The 24,667-nt window shown below is 41.6% G+C and overlaps 1 protein-coding gene across 8 annotated transcripts in view; it reads right to left on the bottom strand.

Annotated features, from left to right (window-relative positions):
* Positions 1 to 24,667, bottom strand: part of plxnb1b (plexin b1b) — a 411,056-nt gene that overhangs the window by 30,356 nt on the left and 356,033 nt on the right. For 7 of the 8 annotated variants that reach the window (XM_059944752.1, XM_059944755.1, XM_059944751.1 and 4 more), the window contains 12 exons: positions 23,958 to 24,134; positions 23,054 to 23,202; positions 21,497 to 21,597; positions 19,793 to 20,010; positions 18,324 to 18,502; positions 15,595 to 15,661; positions 9,720 to 9,866; positions 9,072 to 9,231; positions 6,632 to 6,735; positions 5,361 to 5,445; positions 4,615 to 4,781; positions 3,618 to 3,778 (listed from right to left, as the gene is read on the bottom strand). In XM_059944752.1, the coding sequence (XP_059800735.1) occupies positions 3,618 to 3,778; positions 4,615 to 4,781; positions 5,361 to 5,445; positions 6,632 to 6,735; positions 9,072 to 9,231; positions 9,720 to 9,866; positions 15,595 to 15,661; positions 18,324 to 18,502; positions 19,793 to 20,010; positions 21,497 to 21,597; positions 23,054 to 23,202; positions 23,958 to 24,134 (1,715 nt within the window). Of the gene's footprint in view, positions 1 to 3,617; positions 3,779 to 4,614; positions 4,782 to 5,360; positions 5,446 to 6,631; positions 6,736 to 9,071; positions 9,232 to 9,719; positions 9,867 to 14,418; positions 15,346 to 15,594; positions 15,662 to 18,323; positions 18,503 to 19,792; positions 20,011 to 21,496; positions 21,598 to 23,053; positions 23,203 to 23,957; positions 24,135 to 24,667 lie in introns of those variants that run through there. The other variant, XM_059944759.1, reaches the window with a different exon arrangement.

Below are 24,667 nucleotides of genomic sequence, written 5' to 3'. Positions count from 1 at the left end.
GTTGTTCCTCAACCTGAGTGTGGCTTCATCTTGACAGGAGGCCATGGATCGACATATCAGAATGGGAATGGGACGTGGAATTAAAATGTGTGGCCACTGGGAGATCCTGCTTTCCCTGGCGGACCAAGCGTTGGTGTTCAGCGAAACGGTCTCCCAGTCTGCGTCGAGTCTCACCAAGCAGGATCTCCCCGTGGCCACATATTTTACCCACGGATTGAGTAGGTTCCTGCTGGGTGCTCTGATTTCATCCCACAGTCCAAAGCCATACCTGTTAGTTCGTTCATTGGTCTTTGTAAGTAGTACTGTGACTAGGCTAGGATTAAATCAGTGGATTGCTGAGGTGGTGTGGCTGGAAGGGTTTAATTCATGATGCATCTCAGTCAATCAATCCACGAATGAATGACTGAATGATAAGTGAGCAAATGAATAAATAAATCCATTTAATAAATAGTTGGATATATTGAAGCAAGACTAGGAACCCTGTTTGTAGTCATGTACTGGCATAAAGGTGTCAGAGTATATTTAAATATTGCTACTGATGGCCAGTTAACTTCAGTAACACCCAGGTTTGATGGAGAAGGGAAAGATTTAGAAGAGATTTGAGGTGTATGGTTTTCCACTCTGAGGGTGGTGAACATATGCAATAAGTTGTCAGAGATATTCTCATGCTGGTATGTCAATGAAAATATGTCGATAACTTTAATATCAGGACACCAAGGACAGAAACTTCTTTTAGGGAAGATCTGAGGTATTCAACTTGTTTCTTTCCAAGTAGAAAAATAGGATTAGTTGTTTGAATCTCTTTGTAAGGTAGCTAGATAAAGGGCTAATATACTATGATATTTTCAAGATGCTCAAGTCAGTCTCAATCAATGCTTTCAATTATAATGTGTAATCACTACTTAATGATCTCCAAATCTAAACCTGTTAAGATCCTAGAAAGAACTGCTAGTTGACTAGTTATTAGTATTACTAATAGTTGAATCAGAGAGTTATATAGCAGAGAAACAAGCCCTTTAGCTAATCTCATCTATGGTGATCAGAATGCTTATCTACGCTGGTCTCATATCCCCCTGTTTGGACCAGGCCCATATCCCCAAGAGTGACCACTCAGATCACTGTACAAAATACCTTTGTTCTGTTATGATCCCCACACTGTGCATGTTGATGTGCACATCACCCTGATATGAGATCTCTTTCTGTATTGCTCCATTTTGTGGAGACTGCTGCAGTCACTGCTCTCTCTAACCCTTCTCATGGCACATCTGGCAAGTATTTTGGTCACCACCCTTCTCTTGCACAAGACCTCCCTCCCAGATTGCATCCTATTGATAAGGACTTGTATGTCAGTTTAAATTATGTGGGTGTTCACTCCTCTGCCTCACAACCTGCATATTCTCCCTGGCAGCCAAAGTATGGATGTGATGGTGAGAGTGACATTAAAGGCTGTAGATTCTTTGCTGAACATTGTAAAGCAAAATGTCAGGAAATGCATTAAGTTGAGCAAGCCCCTAACCAGAAATGCAAAGGCTTCATTTTGGTATTACCGCTAAATAAAACCATGTTTAGGTATAGCAAAAAAGCATGCATGGTTTCTAAATAATATTTAAGAAGTTCAAGTGCATTCATTATCGGAAGATGCACATCGTATACAACCTTGAGATTCATCTTCTCGCAGGCAGCCACAAAACGAAGAGACACAATAGAACCTATTTAAACCCCACCCCCCCAACAAAGACCGTCAAACACCAAATATGTGAAAAAAAGAACAAATCGTGCAAACAATAAAAAAGTAAACAAATAACTCACAGAACATGCACCACAGAATCCCTAAAAGTGTGACAACAGCCTTGGAGCTGTTTCTACACTGTAGCCAGTCCAGAAGCCCGATGGCTGTAGGCTATAACTACAGGGGCAGTTCAGCACTGAGGTGAGTAACCCCCTTTGAACAGTGAGCTGGACACTGGTTTGTCCTTTGCCTTTGATTTACTAATAAGGACTAACAGAGGTAGCCAAATAGAAGGAAAAGACAAAGCATATGGATAAAGATTAAAGATATGAGAAAAAAATCACTGCTCTAGTCACTTTACCTGCAACTAAGCGAATGCTTCCATTTTTATTGTGCAAGGGTTAACAACATATAAATTTCCAGACGTGTATTTATGTCCACTGCAAAATGGACTGGACGTGATTAATTACAGAGCACCAATTTCTCGAGTTCAAATTTGCTTCCTCCTAGTCTGTCAGTTTTCTGTGTAATTACAAATTTAATCAATAAAAACAAAGCTGAAAAGCCAGAGAATTTTAGATAAAGAACATAATGTGTTTTATGAATTCAAAGCAAAATGCCTGCCTTAAATAGATCATTTAAAGATAGAGAGAGCAGATGGAAAATAGTGTTCAAACAGCAGTGAACATCAGAAGGGTCTTTGGAATGCTGAATTCCTCAAAAATATAACAGCAGTCACACAACACAGCATAGTCCAGGTCTGCACCCCAGTTCTGCATATAGCGAAAAAACGTATTTGAAAAATAATCATTCTTCAAGTTTCAAAGGACTACCAAAGGAGGCCAATGACCAGTGCTGGGGCCTCTGCTGTTTCTGATATCGGACAAGCCCAAGTTCAGTTTATTGTCATTCAAAAATACACGTACACCATCAAATGAAACTATGTTCCTGCAGACCAAGGTGTACAACACAGTACATCTTTCTTTCTTTCCTTTTCAATCTTTTTATTGAGTTTCATATATATATAAAAAAAACATAACATAATAATGAATAAGTTATGAATACAATAGACTTGAAATTGCAATAATAATAGGATAATAATATCCTATTAAACATCAACAAAAAAAGGTACATTAATCAATCAAGTCTATATAATTATATATGAAAAAAAAACAAAAATAATCGCCGAAAGAAAAGGAAAAAAAAAATTTGAAAATATATAAAAAAGAATATATATTGAAAAAAAAACACTAAACTAAACTAACATGGGCAATAATAACAGTTTATAAGTATATGATAGTGTCAAAGAACTCCGGAACTCCATACCTGAACAAGAATAAACAGAGAGAAGGTCTGGAAAAGGCCAAATTAATTCATGTGAAAATGTCGAATGAACGGTCCCCAAGTTTCTTCAAATTTAATTGATGAGTCAAAAATAGTGCTTCTAATTTTTTCCAAGCTCAGATAAGAAATAGTTTGAGAAAACCACTGAGACGTGGTAGGAGGATTTACTTCTTTCCAGTTTTGTAATATAGACCTTCTGGCCATTAATGTTACAAAAGCAATCATTCGTCTGATTGAAGGGGAAAACTGATTACCATCCTCATTTGGTATACCAAAAATTGCAGTAATAAAATGAGGTTGTAAATCGATATTCCAAATTGAGGAAATGGTAACAAATATGTCCTTCCAATAGTTATGTAAACACAGTACATCTAACAAACACAATACTAAGTTATATTACCACAAATAACTTAAAAAATAACACCATCCTCAGCCCGTGTTGGTCATTGCTGCAAACAGTGCATTTCACTGAATGTTTCGATGTATATGTGACAAATAAAGCTAATCTTTATCTTTTTACCACAGGTGAAGAACAGTTGTTTACCTGTTTGTTTTCCAGATGTGAATTGTTTCTGCATCAGTTATTCCGTGGTGCACAGCCTGTTCATCCAGGAGATCAAAAAAGTATTTAACGGCAAGAGGTACAGGCCGGCTGGTGCTGAGAATCACCTGAAAGAGGTCATCCACAAACTTCTGCAGGGTGCCCTGGAAGAAATGGCAAGGCATATTGAGAAATGTACCTGACGTAACAACCACTATATATACCGGAAATATAATCACTATGTATTAGCTATTTACTATACCACGTAATCACTTCTAGGTACTGAATATTAGTATGCATTATTTTACTGGACACATGTTGCTATGTGTTGTTTTCACTAGATACTTTGTACTCTCTTAGCTGCATATTATGGCGCTTACAGAATACCTGTTTGGTTAGCAGCACTATTAGCTGAGATGTATCCCATGTATTACACTCAGCCTTTGTTTAGTACGAGATAACGGTGGCGGACAGGATGCTGCGAGCAGGAATGTAATGTGAGTGAGGTTGTCTGGAAAACATAATCTTGGCCAGGAATAAGGTCCCAATGCGAACGGGTGAAAAATAATGGTGGCACACCGCGGGCTAGGCAAGAGCGATTAATTAATTCATATATAAATGATATGCAATTAAAACTCGATTGGGTATGCTGATGAAACCGAAATGTAACTGAGATAAGAAATTACTATAAAGAATGCTGTACACTGGAGCTCGGCGGGCTTTCGGTGACAAGTTCATTGATTGCCTCAGCCTTTGTTTGGAAATAAAAGTTTAAACTTCTCGAAGAATTGTCTGCGTCTCCTGGTCATTTCAAGTAACCACGACAGGCACAAGGCTCAAATGGTCACCTTTACAACTGCTGATGCTTCAAAACCTAGTTGCTCACGACTAATTTTACAAGTAATTTGGGTGAGAGGGCAAAGCATTAGAAATAATCGGAAAGGTATTGATTCTGCAAACCTGCTTTCAAACATGCCTCCATTTTTATTCTGGCTCCTACCTTCATAGAGAGCAAGCGTGTTAAGTAGATCTCTGGGATAGCCTTCGCTCGCTCCCGTTCCCGTAGGCTGCCTCGTCTGTGCTTGGGCAGCTCAGGCTCTTCACTGGCTTTCACCAGGTGCCACACTTTCATCCCTCCCTCATCCGCGTCCTCCAGCATTGGCGTCTCTGAGGTGGGAAAGCAGTCAGTGACAGGAGTAGAGTTCCAAATGGCAACAAAAGAAAACAAAAAGACTAAGCATACCCAAGGCAAAACACTTCCACTTACTGATCATTTCAGCACTGAACCTCAAAGTTAATGAGCATACTGAGGAAATACTGGATTGCCGGAAGAGAAACTTTCAGAGTCTGCCTTCCTGGGTGAAACCAATAGGTTCCATTGCAATCTTTCAAAGAGCAGGTTGTGTTTTGGGAATTATCAGTTAGGGCCTTGCTATGGCTAACCTGCTACAGCGCTCCTGACATTACACTTCAAATAGAGCTTCATTGATTAATATATCAAATGGTTTCTTACTTCAATCTTATAACCAACTGTGCATGTTCTCAGCTGTTTTTCTGCTTAGTTTTCATAAAATGCCGCAGTAGACCATTCGGCCCATGATGTTCGGCTTACATTTTAACCGGCCCCAAGATCAATCTAACCCCTCCCTCCTGTTGGTTACTCAAGAGCAGCCTTATTTTTTTGTTCGTTCTCCTAGAGGTTCAGCCGCAAGAGCAACAGGCATAAAGATTTTGATGTTCACTCACTCTCTCCTGCAATGTAGTCATGATTCTCATGGTGGATGTGTTTGCTGAGTCGTGGAACAAGGGCAACCGTGGCCCCATCAGTCACCTAATAAAGTGATAAAGCACAATGATGGAACGAGCCTGGTGAGCACAGCAGCTTGGTAATGTACGACCATTCACAACAGGCCCGACAGGCGTGCAAGCAACAAAAGATGCATCACATGATCCACATAAGCCGGGAGGTTACTTGGGTTGACGGTACCTGGAGATCTGGGCCTTGGCTTTCTTCACCATAACTCTGAGCCGGACCTTAACCACCCCACTCCTGCTTATCGTCTTCACATAGTTTTTGTTAATGTTATGTGCAAATGAAAGATAGCTGCCTTGGGCTACCTTTCAGTTTCTATCCACAGGAGGGTATGGCCACCACTAATGAGGGATTTCCGAGGGGGAGTTTGATACCACTAAGAAATGCACAATGGAGATTTACCAGGATTTGCAAACACTTTCTAGGAGGAGCTATTTACTTGAAATGTCAAAGGAAATTAAATTATGACTGGTCATAATAACTGGAAAGAACCTAGATCCAGTGCTGCTACTGGCCCAGAGTACTCCAACAGTGTCTCTCAATTCACCACTAGTGTCAAGCACCACCCACCTGCAGGTTCCTATCCAAGTCAAACATCATCTTGACCTAAACCTGTTGCCGCCCTTCACTATCACTGGAACTTTCTCTACAACTGCATCAAAAAGACTGCAATGGTTAAAGAAGCTGGCACTTGTTTTGTTAGCATTTCCTGTATCCTATGAAAATTAATAAATTGATAACAATTTGGGGACATGGACTTAGAGATTAAAGAGGAGCTGAGGACAATTTTTTTTATGCTGCAAGTTGGAAGTCTCTGCTTCAAAAGATAACAAAGGCATTAACAGAAACCCATTAATTTCTTGGATGAGCCCTTGAAGTGATTTAACCCACAAAGCAAGGACAGAGGTTTGGGAAGTAGAATTGATTTAAATAGCTTTGTTGGGTACAACAACAAAAAAATGATGAGATGAAAGGCTTCTTTCTGCATAATGAATTTCCATTATCATCTCATTCACTAGCTAGTGTCCTTTCCCCATTCATCTGTTTGGCACCGAGATTCAGATATTCCCAAGTCATTGAACTCTGCTCAATTTGAATGCTGTTAATGGTCTTGTCTCCTGTATCTGTCATCATTAGTATTTAATCAGAAGTTACAAAGAATGAAATCTATTTCAATTCTTTTCTAACAAATCTGGAAATCTACCTTATAATGCTGCAGTGTGTTGAGACGCTTCCAGTTTCCCTGGACGACAGAGGTCAGATCTTCATCTGAAAGGATGAGATGTCCAGCTAACCCCGATCTCCACTCTAAAGTTAATGGAACACAAATTAGGAACATCTCAGCAGATTATATATAATTCTGTCAGAATTCCACAGATATTTCATCAATAATGTTTATTCTTTACTAAATTTACCATGGTCAGATCCAGCAGGACCTGTTGAATCCCAACTACTTGTTCAACAACATCCCAAAAGTGTTACATCAAACATTACATCAATTAGCTCTTTGACCTTTAAGTTTGCCTCACTTCCCAATTTTGATCACCAACATAACACTTGCTGTTCAGTTCAAAATCAGAATCAGGTAGCATCTGTCATGAAATTTGTTTTTTGCAGCAGCAGTACATTGCAATACATAATAATGAAAACTAAATTACAGTAAGTATATAAATATACACATAGCTATATGTGAAAAGGAAGGGAATAAGATGCTGAGGCAGTGCTCATTGTCTGTTCAGAAATCTGATGACAGAGGGGAAGAAGCTCTTCCTGAAATATTGAGTGTGTGCCTTTGGGCTCCTGTACTTCCTCCTTGCCTGTCACAATGAGAAGAGGGCATATCCTGGGTATTGGGGTTCTTTAATGTTCAAAACCACCTTTCTGAGGCATCGCCTTTTGAAGGTGTCCTCAATGCTGGGGAGGTTTGTGCCCATGATGGAGCTGGTTGAGCTTCCAACTCCCAGCAGCTTTTTCCAATCTTGTGCAGTGGCCCTCCACAACAGTTGGTGATGCAACCAGTTGGAATGTTTTCCACAGTACATCTGTAGAAATTTGCGAGTGTCTTTGGTGACATTAATTCTCCTAATGAAATATAGCTACTGTTGTACCTTCTTTCTAATTGCATCAATATGTTGGGCCCAGGAGAGATCCTCAGGGATGTCAGCACCCAGGAACTTGAAACTGCTCACCCTTTCCACTGCTGATCCTTCGATGAGGACTGGTGTGTGTTTCCTCGCCTTTAAATTGAAGACTTGTGTCATGTTGTACTCTTTCTGCCCACACAGTGCTGAAACCATATTTATTTTCAGCAAGGCTCCTGACAATGCTGGAGTGTAGATATTGAACTGAACATTTTGTTCTCTATGGGACATCCACGAGAAGATTAAAAATTAACTTTATTTGTCGCATGTATGTCAAGGCATAGAGTGACATGTGTCACTTGCATCAAATCAAATCAGTGAGGATTGTGCTGGGCAGTCCTCGAGGGTTTCCATATTTCTGGCAGCAAGATTGAATGGTCATAACTCACTATGCCTTTGGAATGCCTGAGGAAACCCACAGGGAGAATGGACAAATTCCTTACAGGCAGTGGCCGAAAGTGAACCCTGATCAGCGATTGCGGGCACTACAAAGCCAAGTGCTAAACGCTGTGCTACCATGCCACCCCCAAATACGTGAGGGTGACCCACAAATCCTAATGACAAAGGGAGGCACTGAAGGAGCTAAACGGCAACTCCTTTGTTTGCATCTTTGGAAACAGCTCTATTTCCATTGTTAACATCCCTAATTTTCCCTTTCAGAAGACCCTGAGCTGGAGTTACACGCTGACTTCGGTTCTTTGTGGGAATGGAACCCGCTCTCGGGGTTTCCTGACTGGCCGTTATCTGACATGCCAACGATGCAGCCTGAGAGCTCAGCTGGCCTTCGGAGGGCCGAGATCTCGCAGATCTGGAGACGGGCGGATCGAAGGGTGGTGCCCTGGCAGGAGATCAGTGTGTCGGGGGACATGGAGGATCTAAGACTGTGTGCCCAGAGACCTGAAATCTTTGGGCGGAGCTCAGAGAAAGCAACGCAATGGACTCTTAATATCATAAACCAGCGAGTTGTTTGATATGTCTCCCCTCTCGCTGTGAGACTGAGACTTCTCTCCCTCCCTTATTAGGGGGAGAGAGAGCCTGTGGTATGTTGAATACTGGGTGAACGAGTAGGGTACAGCAAGTCTGTGTCTGCTGGGGCTTTGCTCGGTGGTGGGGGCCGATGTTCCTTTTTGCTGGTGGGGGGAGGGGGGATTGTTGCTTCCTGCCACTTACACACAGGAGGGAGGGAAGCCGGAGGGGCCGTTAACTGTCACTCATTCTTTGGGGGCACTCCTCTGTTTTCATGGATGTTTGTGAAGAAAAAGCATTTCAGGATGTATATTGTATACATTTCTCTGACATTAAATGTACCTTTGAAATCTTTGAAACTAATTCGAACCAATTCAAGACCATTTTGCTTTAAACATACTACTCCCATGTAAGGTGAGATGGTTCCAGCCTTTAAGGCAAGCTTTTCTTTCTTATGGAATATTTCCCATATTCTATCATCTAGTCAACTGAAATCAGAGTCGAACATTGTAATAACTGTAAAAGTTCTCCTCTTACCAAGGTCAAGAGATTCCACGTGCGGTCGAAATGAGTAGGTCATCCCTTTGTAGATCTGATCAATGATTTTCTCTTTGACTTGTGTGATGGTGTCACAGTCCAACACTTTGACAGGCGAAGGCTGCCCATCCTCTCCGCCTTGTACCAGCACATTAAGCGTCTACGTAGATGGAAGGAGAAGCATAAAATACCATAGCAAGCAGCATTTCAGATTCAAACTACCCTCCCAATGGGAAGTTTCCAAATGTCCCCTTATCAAGTTATTATTTTCTGTATAAAGTTGATGCCATCTCAGGAATTAATGGAGGAAAAGAATGTGGGTCCACTATGGACAACTCAATATTGAACTTTAATCCCAGTCATTAAAATGCTGCTTTATGAAACATGAGAATCAGGTGAATAATCTTTAGTGCTTGAACAGTAGAAGTTCTGGATAAAGGTTGAATGGAGTAACCTAGTTCTCCACTGAAGTTATTATTAGTGCTGCACATTCATCAGAATCATGAATTATAATTTCTTTCCTGGTTGGTCACTTGGTATTGTCAGAGGCTGAACTGAACACGCCAGCATTGAATCAAATGCATCATCACTATCTGCATTTTATTTTCTGTTAATCAATCAGCATTATTGGGCGTTGGTGAGACCTACCAGCGTCCGATACTCCACATCCTCTCGGAGCAGTCTGTTATCATTGAGGGTGTACTTGGCCTTTCCTGACACAGCATCCACAGGCCCTTTATCCACCTGGTGCTTGATCGCTCGGAACAGCATGTAGAGTGACTCTCCTGCTGAATCCTAATGACAGGTGAAGGGACAACAAATTAGCACATGGGAAAATCAGCGGCATCTCAAGCCATAGGACTTCAAAGATACAGTTTAGCCAAAATTCCAAAATCTAAAAACTGCTGCAATCCATATTTTTTTGAGTGTTGACATGATGTTACAAATGGAAAATTCTACAAGGTGCTGGGGAGGTTCCCAGGCAATGCACAACTTTCTGCACATCACAGCCAGTTCTCAGAAGCAATCCTCACATAAGTAAAGAGTAGAAGTTAATGAAAAATAGAAAAATACTACACAAAGAAAAAATGAAGATGGCGATTGTACATTGAAAGTAAGGATTAATCCGCTTTATTCCTCTCAACAGTATGCTGATCATAAAACAACACGGTGAACCTAAAATCAAAGGTAGTTGTGAATATTTAGCAGGCTGGATGCAGAAAGTTAAGAAAAGGCATGGCATTAAATGTTTAAAGATTTACAAAATTTCAAAGATAAAACATCTGTTGATCAGGAAGCAGCAGATAAATTAATTGATGAATTTGTGATCATCATCACTGATAAAAACATTGATTGGGCAGGCAGCATCTATGGAGAGGGAATAAACAGTCAACGTTCCAGGCTGAGACTCTTCAGCAAGACTGGAAAGGCAGGGTGAAGAAGCCAGAATGAGAAGGTGGGGGTGGGGGGAGAGGGTGGAGGACAAGCTAGAAGGTGATAGGTGAGGCCAGGTGGGTGGGAAAAGTAAAGGGCAGCAGAACAAGACTGCGATGCTGATTACATAAATCCTTAAAAAGAAGGTAAAGCACAAATACAGCAAAGTGCAACCTTTTAATCAAAACACAGTATTGTAGGTGGAGACAGAAAGCCTGACGTTATCGGTTGTTGATCAACAGCTGATTCAGCTATTCTCCTGATGCTGTTGTGTTGCTTTTGTTACCCTGCACACATTATTTTAAAGCTATGTAACAGTTTTTACTGTTATGTACGTATGCATGATGAACAAGTGCAAGACAAGGACTGCTGGCTCGAAGCACAAATTCAGAGTTGGAAATTATGGTATTCCCAAGCTATCTCATATATAATTCCAAAATCTGAAACAATTCTAGCCCCAAGCATTTTGGATAAGGAGTAGTCAACATGTATAAATCTTGCTGTCTCAGAATAGAGACAGATATAGAAAGGGAAGTTTCACCGTGATCTGGTGGTGATAATGGGCCTCCACACAAGTTCATCACAATTTCAGAGTTGCTATCGGGCTCGACAAGATGAGGCCTGGGAGATCAGTCGTGATCTGCTCGCCTCTTACCCATTCCTTTTCCACCTAACATCTCCCAGCTTCTTTCATTCATTCTCCCCCACCTCCCCTGGCTTCACCTTCCCCTTCCCCCACCTTCTTATTCTGGCTTCTTCACCTTTCGTTTCCAGTTCTGATGAAGGCTTGAAATCTCTAGTGTTTATTCCTCTTCTGCCTGACCTGCTGAGTTCCTGCAGCAGTTTGTGTGTGGCTCTGAATCTCCAGGTGTCTACAGAATCACCATCATGGTAAATGGTGGAGCAGGTGGAGGGGATGGTCACCCTACTCCTACTCTATATGCTTTTGCATACTCTTTATCTTCCACTCCCCTCAGGCTGGGAATAAAACTTGCCTTGAACCTTAATTGGGAAAACTAAATAGCAAGTTCTAAACTAACACCTTTTAAGCCCAAGGAAAGTTAATGCTGTCATAGGTACAGTGAACTACAGAGTACTGGCAATTAATTAATCAGCACCAAGAGCCACATTCTGTTAACATAAACAGGTGACATGAACAAATGAGAATTTATGTAGGACTGCAAGAAGCACTAAAGTGATTTACACTTAATAAATTATTAGCTATTACTATTATGCAGACAAACAGCAAGGCTCACACATTGATAAGGATGAATGCTGGTTAAGGCATTATCTTCCAATTCAACAATGACCAGCAATATTTTTAAGTCTGCTTGAAAGGGTGGGATCTCAATTAAAACTTGAACGTCCAACTATTCAGTATTTCCTGGGTGTCCATTTTCTACCACAGGGCTTGAACCCACCACCTCATGATTCACAGAGCCACAGAGCTAATAGAGTGGTGACCGGATACACCCTAATATGGAGGATAGGACAATTGTTTGGAAAGTGTGTCTTTCATACGACTATTGCAGAAACATCTTCCAACCAAGAGAAAACCCTTGCGATCAGGGTACACTCAATAATTACACTATTTCTGAATCCAGGCACAGATTCCTCTGCAAATTCTCCAGTCAACCCCTACAGTTTTGACGTGCTGACGTCCATTAGTCGGAGAATTGGGTTCAAGAACTGTGAGTTAATATTCCAGCCTTATAAAACTCTGGTTAGATAACTCTTATGGTATTGTCTTAGATCTTGTCATCTCATTATAAGAGGATGTGGAAACTTTAGGAAGGGTGCAGAGGAGACTTACTAGGATGCTGCCTGGATTAGAGAGAACATGGCTTATTCAAAAAAAAAATAGATTGTTTAATATCATTTTCAGGACACAAGTGTAAAGCAGAATGAAATAGTTGCTACTCTTAAATCCAATACAGCACAAAAAAAACCCAATAAAGAACCATAATAAAAAAAAAACACAATAAATATAAATATTTAAGATAGCTTATACACATAGATTGATTGTATGTCCATAAAGTGACACTAAGCATAGGAGTGTCTGTATGTCAGAGCAGAATCAGAATCAGGTTTAATATCACCAGCATATGTTGTGAAATTTGTTAACATCCAACAGTTATGGCAGTAGTACTATGCAATACATGATAGATGTAAAAATGAGTTACAGTAAAAATATATATATTAAATAGTTACATTAAAAATAGTGCAACAGAAGTAATAAAAAAGTGAGGTAGTGTCCATGGGTTCAATGTCCACTTAGGAATCGGACAGCAGAGAGGAAGAAGCTGTTCCTGAATCACTGAGTGTGTGCCTTCAGGCTTCTGTACCTCCTCCCTGATAGTAACAGTGAGGAAAGGGCATGCCCTGGGTGCTGAGGTGGGGTCCTTTTTAATGGGTGCAGCCATTACTCCTTGAAGATGTCTTGAATACTACAGAGGCTGGTACCCATGATGGAACTGACAACTTTCTGCAGCTTCTTTTGAACCTAAGCAGCAGCTGAAAGCCTGTCGTAACTGTAGATGTGAGTGACGGGAATCATCAGGCAGCTCACAACCCTCTTGTGCATTGACATAATTGCTGACCTTTTGAAGCAGGTGGGAACTGCTGACTGTTGCAGTGACAGATTGAAAACTTCTTTCAATACATCCAGATGGCTGGCACAAGTTTTCAGAGCCCTACCAGGTACTCAATCGAGGCCTGTCGCCTCGTGAGGGTTCACCCTCCTGAAAGACAGCCTGATGTCAGATGACTGACAAGGAATGATAAAGAAGTGGTGGTAGGGGGTGTGGAGGGGTGGGTAGTGGGTGGTGATGTCGATCAGCCTTACTACTTGGGGAAAGTCACTGCTTTTGAGTCTGGTGGTCCAGGTGTGGAGCTCTGAAGCCTCAATGGAAGTGGGACAATAGTCCATGGGTGGAATCCTTCATGATGTTACTGGCCCTTTTCCAGCACATTTATGTAAATATGCCCTTGATGGTGGAAAACCTGGTGCAGTTGATGCACTGGGCAGTTTTGACTACCTGTTATAATACCATGAGGAAAGCTTGACCGAGCTAGCTAGGAGCGAAGGAAGGAGAGGCAACCTGAGAAAGCTATATAAGATTATGAAAGGCATAGATACAGTGGACAGCCAGAGCTTCAATGGCTAATATTGGAAGGCATCCATTTTTAAGCTGACTGGAGGAAAGTTTAGGAGAGATGTCAGAGGTAATTTTTTTTTTTGCATAGAGAGAGGTAGGTGACTGGAATGCATTTCTGGGAGCAATGATAGATGTTGATACAATAGGTACATTTAAAAAGAGCTTTAGATAGGCACGGGGATGAAAAAGAAAATGGACGGGTACGGGTTGTATAGGAGGCAAGTGCTAGGTTGACCATTGAGTAGGGTTACACAGGTCAGTCAGCACAACATCGCTGTACTCTTCCAGATTCTATTTCCCAGGTCTTGTAGCACTTGGATTCATTAACTCTTAACCATCTTCCTTATTATTTTTGCTAACAATATTTCAGGCAATTTTAACTTCCCCCCTTAGTGATGTTTGGCAGCCTGTTTCCAGAAGTTCGTACTTCTCATCTCTGTCTGGCTATCGCTGATGCCGTAGTCTAGGAGCCTTCTATCCTGGACCCTTCCTCCACCCAGTGAGGATTTTTTTTAACCTTTGCAAGTGGGTTTTTTTGGTAGTTTTCACTTTATATGACTGGAACCACATCAGTCCATATATTTAACCAGCTTCCTTGAGCTTGTGTGTAACACCCTTGTAGCACCATTCTTAACTCGTGTGACTAGACGTCGCAATCTTTAGAGAAAATCAAATTACACCAGGTGCTGGTAGGCCATCAGAAGGTTCTAGGTATCGGAAGGAGGCAGTGAATAGAAACCACACACTTCTGGAAATAAGTTTTGTTTATAAGAAAAAAAAACAATAAGTGCAAAATATTTACATGAGCAAGAATAATTCAAAATTCAAACATTCTGTTTTGGTTCCAAATCTTAGATATCAAACCACAACAAGTTCCTTTTTAATTAGAATCAGTGAGATTCCTTTATTACTCTAATCTAACTAATTGAATCTAGTCTTATTCCCTATTTAAAAGTTTACAGACTAAACTTTCCTTTTTACTTATCTATAGTTAGTTAGAAAACCAAATACAATTCCTTTTCTCAAGTATTATAGTTAACTTCAGTTTCAGTGCCAGGTAGTCCATCTGCAAGTTTAAATTCACATTCAAAAGTTATATATCTATACAGCTTAACTCTTTTCATGACAATTCTCCAGCATCACAACTCTTCAACAAAGTAAATCTCATTCAGCAACTTATCAAAGTCATTGCAAAAATAATCAGTTCTTGCAGAAAATCAAATTCGGGTTCTTCAAATGAAAATGCGTCATTACACATTTCGTTCTTCATCTTGGGTGGCCTGCCACCTTGTTTCTTGGTTCATTGGAGTGAAATAGTTTATCATCCACAGAAAGTCAATTCACAAACTTGTACACAAACTTGACCAAATCCCTTGGTGCAATTTTGCAGAACTAATTCCCGACTACACGGTAGGGATTTTGGACACTGGTCTCTGCTGATATTGTCTCGTTATAGCTGTAGCTTCAATGAATCTTTTATCGCTATTGTCTCTCCTCCAGGGGTTTCAAGTTAGTAGTGTAAAGATACTCTTAACAGTTCATGTCTTCAGCTTCTGCTCATTGCTTAATTTCTCTCCCTTCCATCCTGTGTTCAGCCTGCCACGCCCTCGCATAGTGTAAACCTTGTTTTCATCCCTGTGTAGGTAGATCTTTCTAACATTACATCTTCCGGTTTAATTAACCTGGGTTGAATGTGTAATACAGACAGCCAAATTAGGAAAGTATGGCCTGGGTTTTTGTGCCCAGTTCCTCCTCGAGAAGCCAAAATAAATGTTATAGTTACAGTCTATTGGAACAACACATTTGTCAGCTGACACTTCTCAAGCCTGCTGGAGTGCGGTATTAAATGGAGGAAGAGAGAATATCCACTTAGCATTCAAATACAGCACTCTGTTCTGATTGATATACAGGATACTGAACTGAATACTTACCCTGAGGAATGCATACAGGCAGATTGACATCCAGTTTGTCAGCAACTTCTCCACCACTGTTTCGGTCCTGAAATAATTAGAAAACACCTTTTCATTTTGCTTCAAGGATGAGTATAGTTTTCAAATGCATTTGTCTCACCACATATGAAGTGCCAGTAATATTATACTGTTTACTTTATCTAACTGGTATCATAAATGCACCTTATTATTTGTGGTGGTATTACTTTGTGTTAGGTGTGAGTTGTATGTACTGTTCTGTGCATCTTTTTCAGAGGAATGCTCTTTCTTTTGGCCATATACGTGTGTACGGATGAATGACAATAAATTGAACTTGAACTTGTCATATGATGAGGACAGCTGTTGAAGCACAACTTGTCAGGAAGCCTGACAGTGAGGCCACATCTCTGAGATTTCACTCACAATAAGTGGATACCATAAAGAGCTGGCCCAGTTCTTCAAGATACCCCAGCCCTCAGGGCAGTCTGCTTGCCTACTGTAAACACAAAGTACACTGCAGATGCTGGGGTCAAAGCAACACGTACAACAAGCTGGGTAAACTCAGCAGGTCGGCCAGCATCCGTGAAAACCCACGGATCCGTTTGTACGTGCTTGCCTACAGTCTCTGCCTTGGGGTAATGTGGGGAAAACTTCCAAATACACAACACAAATGGGTGCAGATTGGAAAAGATTTTCTACTGATGCTCTACAAAGACCACTGAACTAAAGTGCATTTCATTTTATAACTTATACAACCAATTATAACTCTTGAGTTGTTCTGTTATCTGAATCCCATGTATAACACATTGTAACTATCTATTGTTGGCCAGAAAGAACTAGAATCTACAAGTCAGGGAATAGAAGTGAGACAAGGGCAGTGGAAATAGACAAAAGTCTTTGTTCTGACCACGTGCTTGCAGGAATGGAGGCAGCCATTTTGAGAGACTTTTTGCAGCCACCATTTTGTGAACTAGTTCTTACTCAGGGTTAACTTAATCAGAGCAACTAAGCATGGACATAAGGAATTTGTGTTGATGATCTGCTAAACCTGAGACCATTGTCAAATAAGAAGCTGTTATTAGGTAAAGCGGCAGGCATGTGGAAGGAATAGCCTGTGATTTGGTCATCAGGGTCCAGATTTTGGCTGACCTGGATGGACTGATTTGAACAGAACAAAAGACGCGACCTAGGTCAGAAAGCTGGAGGAGCCAGTTGTAAAGCAATTTTACTTGTAGACTAGGGCTATATCCAATGAGAAGCTGACAGAGGTCTGTCTGGTGAGCTTGAGCCAATGAAATTGAATCAATGCAGATTGATTTCATAAGGAAAAGAATAAAACTGGGTGATTTTGGGAGCACAGGGAGCAACCACTCTGTGGAGACCAACCATTGCGGATGTGGAGGACCCAAGTCAAAAACACGGAGGTTAGATCGGGATGGAGAAGAACGCCTGGCCAGCATAGGGCCCTTTTCCGGGTATTACCTTCCCTCTTTGACTGTTTATGGGGGGTGGGGGGGGGTGTCGGGGAAACCTAGTGAGTGTGCAAATTCACATGCCCCAAAATTGAGTCAATAAAGGCATTGTCAGTAAAATGCAGATCCTGTCCATGTCTAAGTGATCATTATTGACAGTTAATCCTTTTAACACTATATCTTACTTGCCCTATATGTGTGCTCTGCTCATGACTCCATTCGGTTCAGTAAGAGCCCAGATGGAAGGCCAGTGAATTTGACAGCAAGCCAGCTGTGGAGAGGAGGAAAGCAGATAGCCAGGTTTGGGGTAAATGCCAATACCTGGAAGCTTCAAAAAATAGTAGATTGACAGGTCAGAATCTGAGTTGTGCAGGTACCCCAGAGGTTTGCAGGGAGTACAAAACTTCAGGAATACTCAGTGGAGAGATGATGCAGGAATTTGAAATATTGTTTTTTTTAATTAAGGTATTTACTTAACTGAGAAACACTGTAGATCAAAAAGCACAGGGTAATAATAGAATCCCATAGATAAATGGAATATTAAAACACACTGCACATAATCCCTCCAAGAGGACCATAACCTCATCAAGGTCTGTGTGCCTCATGACCCAGAGAGCTACGGTGGCTGGAGTCAGGGCTATACGCCGTGTCTCTACGCAGACCCGTGCCAAACCAGTCAAAGGGTAGAGCACAGATAAAGGAGAACCTGATCCTCCAGGTTCAGGGGTTCAAACTCAGAGCTAACAACCAATACTGGGAAAACAAAACTGTTACTGAAACAGCAACATCTGAGTGGCCAAGGATAGACAGAGATGGAGGAATTGCGCTGCTACCCTAAGCACCAACGGTAATCCAACCTATTCATGCACTGACTGACAATATCAACATTAAACACCTTATGTGTTGCTAAAACTCTTTACAGTTCTTGCTCTACTTACTGACCTGCTGTGTTAGCCTTCACATCAGCATTTCCATTCTAATGAAGGGTCCATTCCTAATTCTTCTTGTCTCCACAGCATCTTACGTGTGTTAATATGGAATTTTAGCATCTGAAGGATCTCTCATGTTTAACATTCTCCTCAGAAGAGCAATGAATTGTTATTCCCAAAGATATCAATACAGATTTTGGGCTTTCCAGGTCTATACAGTTCAGTTTTGAACTGTACTTTTGAGTTAGTCGATAGAGCAACAACATTGTGCATTTGGGCAGAAAGAAGTTACCTGTCCAGAAAGCCTTAGGAAGGCTCAATTGGCCCTTACCTGCGCAGCATAAGTTTTGGGTTCTTGGCAACATTTTGCTCTACGAGGTCATTCAGCAGTGTTTTCAGGATGTCCGTGTAATATTCCAGCTTCCCGTGCAGAGAGACAGTCAAGAGTGAAGCCACGTAAGCACGGTCACGTGCCGAAAAGGTCCGCTGGCTCTCCAGTGTGTGAATGAACTATTACAGGAAGAAAGACAAGATATCCTTAAACCAAAAATAATTGGTTCAATATAGAGCTCTCTTCCTGTAGCCAAGCATGTCTCACCTTCTTTCTCAGAAATTCTTTCAGTTTCAAGGGAAACTTGGCCAAATGCCTGTGATATATTTGTACGCTCTCTTTGTGATTTAACGAACTCCCCCCACACCCCCACGCCCCACCCTCCGAGGAGCTCTGGTTTCCTGTCACATCATGAGGACAGGTAGGTTAGTAGGTTAAATGCTGCTATAAACTACTCCAAGGTATGAGCGGGTGGCAGGATGCGAAAATGTAGAGAGTTAAGAGGGATCAATGTACATGGACGGTATTTTAGCTGAGATGAGAATATTCTGCTTGTATTGTCTTTGACTCTGGGAGCTCACAGACCATAAAACATAGGAGCAGAATTAGGTCATTTGGCCATTGAGTCCTCTCTGTCATTTGATCATGGCTGGTTTATTTTCTCTCTCAACCCCATTTTCCTGCTTTTGCTCCATAACTTTTGACACCCTTGCTAATCAGGAACCTATCAACCTCCACTTTAAATGTACCCAATGACTTGGGCTGCACAGCCATCCATGGCAATGAATTCCACAGATTCACCAGCCTCTGGCTAAAGACATTCCTCTCAACTCTGAGCTAAAGGGATGTCCTTCAATTTTGAGGCTCTGTCCTCTGGTCCTAGACTCGCCCAATATAGGAAACATTGCCTCCATGTCCACTCGATGCAGGCCCTTCAATATTTGATAGACTTCAATGAGATCCCCCTCATTCTTCCTTCAGAATCAGAATCAGATTTAATATCACCGGTATATGTCAGGAAATCTGTTGTTACGCAGCAGCATATTGCAATACATGTCCCCTTACACCACCCACTCATTCTTGTCTTGATAGAGGTGTACAAGATGATAAGAGACATGCATCGAGTGGATGGCCAGCATGGAAATTTCCAACATGAGGCGGGAGAACTTTAATGTGATTGCAGGAACGTATGGGGAAGATGTCAGAAGTAAGGTTTTTTCTTACTTCTGATGGGTGTGTGGATTGCTCTGGCCAATTGGTGATTAAGACAGATACAATAGGGGCATTTAAGAAACTCTTAAAAGGCACATGGCTCTTATAAAATGGAGGGTTATGAAGGAGCTAAAGGTTAGATTGATCTTGGAGTAGGATAAAGGGCCTGAAAATTGTAATGTTCTACACACGGTCTATGTTTGAAATGTGTGGACACTCTTACAACACAGATTCTGAGTTGAAGTACTTTCTTATACCTTGGTGAGGAATAACTTGCTGTTCAGTAAATTAGAGAGCTGGACCAGCCCTTGTTCCACTGTCTGCCGGCGTGATTCAGGAACATCTAGATCCCGTTGCAGAGGAGATTCCCTGTGTCCTGGGAAAAAGATTCGCTCAGCATAGCTCTTGTAATCCAGGAATGGAATTCCAGTTCCAACCAGATCGCTGGAGAGATCCATCATCTCAGTCATGAGATCTTTTCATTGGATAATGAAATCCCACATGGAGAAAAGAATATTTGTTTAGTGATCTAGAGATAAAAAGATATTAACACACACAAAATGCTGGAGGAACTCAGCAGGTCAGTGGAGAGGAATAAAGAGTTGACGTTTCAGGGCTGAGACCCTTCATCAGGATTGGACAGGAAGTGGGGTGGGGGGGAAGAAGTCAAGATAATAACAGGAGTGAGGGGAAGGAGTAAAAGCAAGAATGTGATAAGTGAAGCCAGATGAGGGGGAGTGTAGGTGGGTGAGGGAAGGGGGATGAAGTGAGAAGCTGGGAGATGTATGATGGAGAAAGTAAATGGCTGAAGAAGGTGGTCCTCAGAACAGCCAGTTCTCATCGAAGGATCAGAGGTGGAGAGCATCAGCAACTTTTAAATCCTCGGTGTTATTATTTCAGAGGACTTGTCCTGCGCTCAGTGTGTGTAAGTGCAATTACGAAGTAAACACGGCAGCGCTCCTACTTCCTGAGGAGGTTGTGCAGACGTGTGAAACTTTGCCAAACCTCTGTAATCTGCATTGGAAAGTATATTGACTGGCTGCATCACAGCCTGTAATGGAAACACCAATACCCTTAAACAGAAGATCCTATAAGAAGAGTGGATACGGCCCAGTCCATCGCAGATAAAGCCCTCCCCAGCATTGGGCACATCTACACAAAATGTCGCAGGAATGCAGCATCCATCGACAGCAACCCCCACCACCCAGGGCATGGTCTCTTCTCGTTGTTGCTGTCAGGACTCACACCTCCAGGTTCAGAAGCAGTTATACCCCCTCAGCTATCAGGCTCTTGAACCAATGGGATAATTTCACTCAACTTCAATTGCCCTATCATTGAAAGGTTCCCACAATTAGGGATTCATTTCGAAGGACTCTTCATCCCATGTTCTTCATATTTATTGCTTGGTTATTCAGTATCATTTCTTCTTTCTTTTTGTATTTGCACAGTTTGCTGTCTTTTACACACTGGTTGAACACCCAAGTGCGTGCAGACTTTCACAGATTCTGTATGGTTATTATTCCGTTATGGATTTATTGAGTATGCCTGCAAGAAAATGAATCTCGGGTTGTATATGGTGACATATACGTGCTTTGATAATAAATTTACTTTTTACTATGAAGGAGGAATCTGATAGGAGAGGAGAGTGAGTATGGGAGAAAGGGAAGGAGGAGGGGCTCCAGAGGGAGGTGATAGGCAGGTGAGGAGAAGAGGTAAGAGGACAGTCAGAATAAGGAATGAAAACAGAGAAAAGGGAAAGGGGAGAAATTACCAGAGCTAGAGAAATCATACTCTATACATTCCCATCATTCCCATACACATTGGAATGGGAATAGGCGAAGGAATGAAAATGGGTCGCAGTGGTATAACTTTGCTCGGTAACAAACCAATGCAGCACTCGGCTTTTGTGAACATACAAGAAACAGGCGTAAGCAATACCTTTGCACAACATACAACTTTACCTGTGAACTCCTTCTTGCATCGATCGCGGACACTGGTCTCTAGGTTCTCTAACTGGATCTGTACTTTCTTGTAGTCCCTCAGAGCTTGTTTACTTTTCCGCCTGGAATGAGACCACATTACTCACTGTCACGGATACAAGTGTGAATTTTACAGCAAATTATGGCTCAGGTGCTTTATCCACTGAGAAGACGACAGGATTGGGGAGGAGGCAAGATGAGGGGATGCAAGTGGGAATTGCTACCCAGACCGCAATGTAAGTTAATAGGGTGGTTAAGGCGGTGTTACATTAGTTGGGGGATTGAGTTTAAGGTAATGTTGCAGCTCTAAAAGACTCTGGTTAGACCTCCAGAGTGCAGGATTGTGATCAGTCCTGCTTGCCTCTTTAGAGACAGAGGAGATTTACAGGACACAACCTGGATTAGAGGGCAGTCGTATGAGGATGAGGAGCAACGATAGAGTGGACAGCTGGCACCTTTCACCCCATGGCCGATACCAGAGGTGAGAGGAGGAAAGTCAGGAGAAATGTCAGAGATAGGTTTTATTTACACTGAGTGCTCAGTGCCCAGAATGCACTACTAGGCAGTAGAGACGGTTACAACAGAGATATTTAACAGACTCTTGGATATGCACACAGAAGTAAGAAAAATGGAGGGGTATGGACAGTGTAGGAGGGAAGAGTTAAGATTGATTGTGGAGTAAGTTTATGTAGGTGAGCACAATACATTGTGGGCCAGGTGGCCCAAACTGTGCTGGACTGCTTCATGTTAGGAATCTGGATAGTGGGATAAAACCCCTCACATTCAATGCAAAAAGCTTCTTCCTAGTCAAACTGGCACCAGTCGCAGCAGAAAGGCCAGGAAGAGGGGAGTGGTATAAAAGAGAAGCTGCTGCCTGGCTTTGCTCCACCTGCCTTTGGGGGGCTCTTCACATCCCAAACCCAATGCAGAGTGGAAAAGCATGAATGGTGGGTGGAAGAGAAATGAACAGACCTCCGTCAGTTTCACAACTGATTTCGTATGGACCCTTTTGGGGCAGAGTGAGTGGAAACAATGCAGGCAGATGCTGAAATTTGGAGCCAAAATGAAATTAACCATCAGAGGAACTTGGTGGATCAGGCAGCATTGTGAAGGGAATAAGACAGTTTGACATCCAGATGTCCCACAACAGCTGACTGTCTATATCTCTCCACAGATACTGCCTGACCTGTTTTCTTTGCTGAAAGAAAACAATGATTAGATCACCATCCAGTACCATTACTCTTAAATTAAGCTCTGTCTTTCATTGTGCTTACCTAGTTAATGAGACACAGTGCAGAACTGGCCTTTCTGGCCCTGTGAGCTGCACCACTCAACAACTTCTGATTTACCACTAGTCTAATCACGGGACAATTTACAATGTCCACTGTACCTACCCAGTACGGCTTTGGATTGTGGAAGGAAATCGGAACACTCAAAAGAAAACCTATGCATTCCACAAAGGAGGACATGCAAACTTACAGAGATGCACTAACTTCACGCTAACCACTGCAGTGCGAACATGACTTAACTATGGAATACCTGTAAATAAGGACAATGATCAGGACAATCAACGCCACGATGGATGCCCCTACACCAAGTCCAATCTGTGCCTCCAGGGGGAAGTTAGACTGGCTCTCTGCATCATATTGGATCTTTCCAAGTGTGAAACTCAGTTTTCCCATTTGCACCTGCGAGAACGAAGATGGAAAGGGAGAAACAAAATGAGAAACAGACTTCAGTGCCAACTGAAAACTACGCAATTTTCTTTTAGCTTTGAAAGACATCTGATTATATTCAGTAACACGCTTCCCTCTAAGTTTCGGCAATACAGTAACTGAGATGCTCCCAAGCACATTGTCTTTGTTGCCTGCAGCTGCAGGTGTCTTCCATATAACGTTAATGTAATTTTGAAATAACACTAATAAAATTTTGAAATCTATGTTAATATAATGGTGAAATGTCCTGTAGTTGATTGTGTGAATGAATATAATCCATAAATTTTCTAAATAATAAACAAACCACAACCTTTGCTTTTGAAACATTTTAGAGCTTCAACGTATTTATACTGTTGGTGTTTAAAGTGACAACATTGTAACAATAAATGCAGAATGTAAGTCTGTGGCTCGTTGTTAATAAACTGCCAGTCTGCTGAATGTCAATGCTATCTAAAAGTTTATAAAATATGGAAGATTTTTCTTTTGTTGTATTGTATGTCTTTAAACCCTTCAATTAATAAATAAAACCAAAAGTATGTGATCTTTTTTCAGCTTTCATTCTGAATATTCATTGTATGCATATTACAAAAAACATCTTGTGTGCACAAATTTCAGTCCATGTAAAAAATTCCTGCTCAGAGCAATGATTGGCTTGTGCAGCTGAAAAAAAATGAGAGTGAACATTGTTCAGTATCAAGTATGCCATAAGCCACACATATTTAACTTACTATAAATTCTGGTAGCATGTCCGTGCTGTCACGTTTACTCCTCCTGCGTGGGGCAGGCTGCTCTGAAGGAGGCTGGCAGTACAGGTGATTCCCAGTCAGAGTTTTCACAAGGCACATCCCCTCACCCACCATTGCTACCACCTCCTCCTTTGTAATCGCAAGATCCAGGTTTTCCCCCTGTAGGCGAGAGAGACTGCAATCAGACATGTGGAGAAGAGATGTGCTTTATTCACAATGAATAACAGTGAAATAAAGTTTGACTGCAGTGGTAATGTACACCCAGTAACTATTAATGCATCATATTAAACAAAAAATTTGCTCATTAAAGCAAATATAAAATCAGCCAATCATGTGGCACAAATTAATGCATAAAAACATGTAAAAATGGTTAAGAAGTTCAGTTGTTGCTTAGATCAAACATCAGAATGGGGAAGAAATAGATCTAAGTAACTGCAACCGTGAAGTGGTTGCTGGTGTCAGACTAGGTGGTGTGAGTGTCTCAGAAACTGCCGATCTCCTGGGATTTTCATGCACAGTAGTGTCTGGAGTTTACAGAGGATGTTGAGGAAAACATGAAATATCCAGTGACTGGTGGTTCTGTGGGTGAAAACACCTCATTAATGTGAGCGGTAAGAGGAGTATGGCCAAACTGGGCGACAGTAACTCAAATAACTGCATTAAACAGTGTGCAGAGGAGCAGCGAGGCAACA

Source organism: Hypanus sabinus, chromosome 19 (assembly GCF_030144855.1).
Source record: "Hypanus sabinus isolate sHypSab1 chromosome 19, sHypSab1.hap1, whole genome shotgun sequence".
In the NCBI taxonomy this organism is placed as follows: Eukaryota; Metazoa; Chordata; class Chondrichthyes; order Myliobatiformes; family Dasyatidae; genus Hypanus; species Hypanus sabinus.
This window is presented reverse-complemented; position numbering and strand designations above follow the sequence as displayed.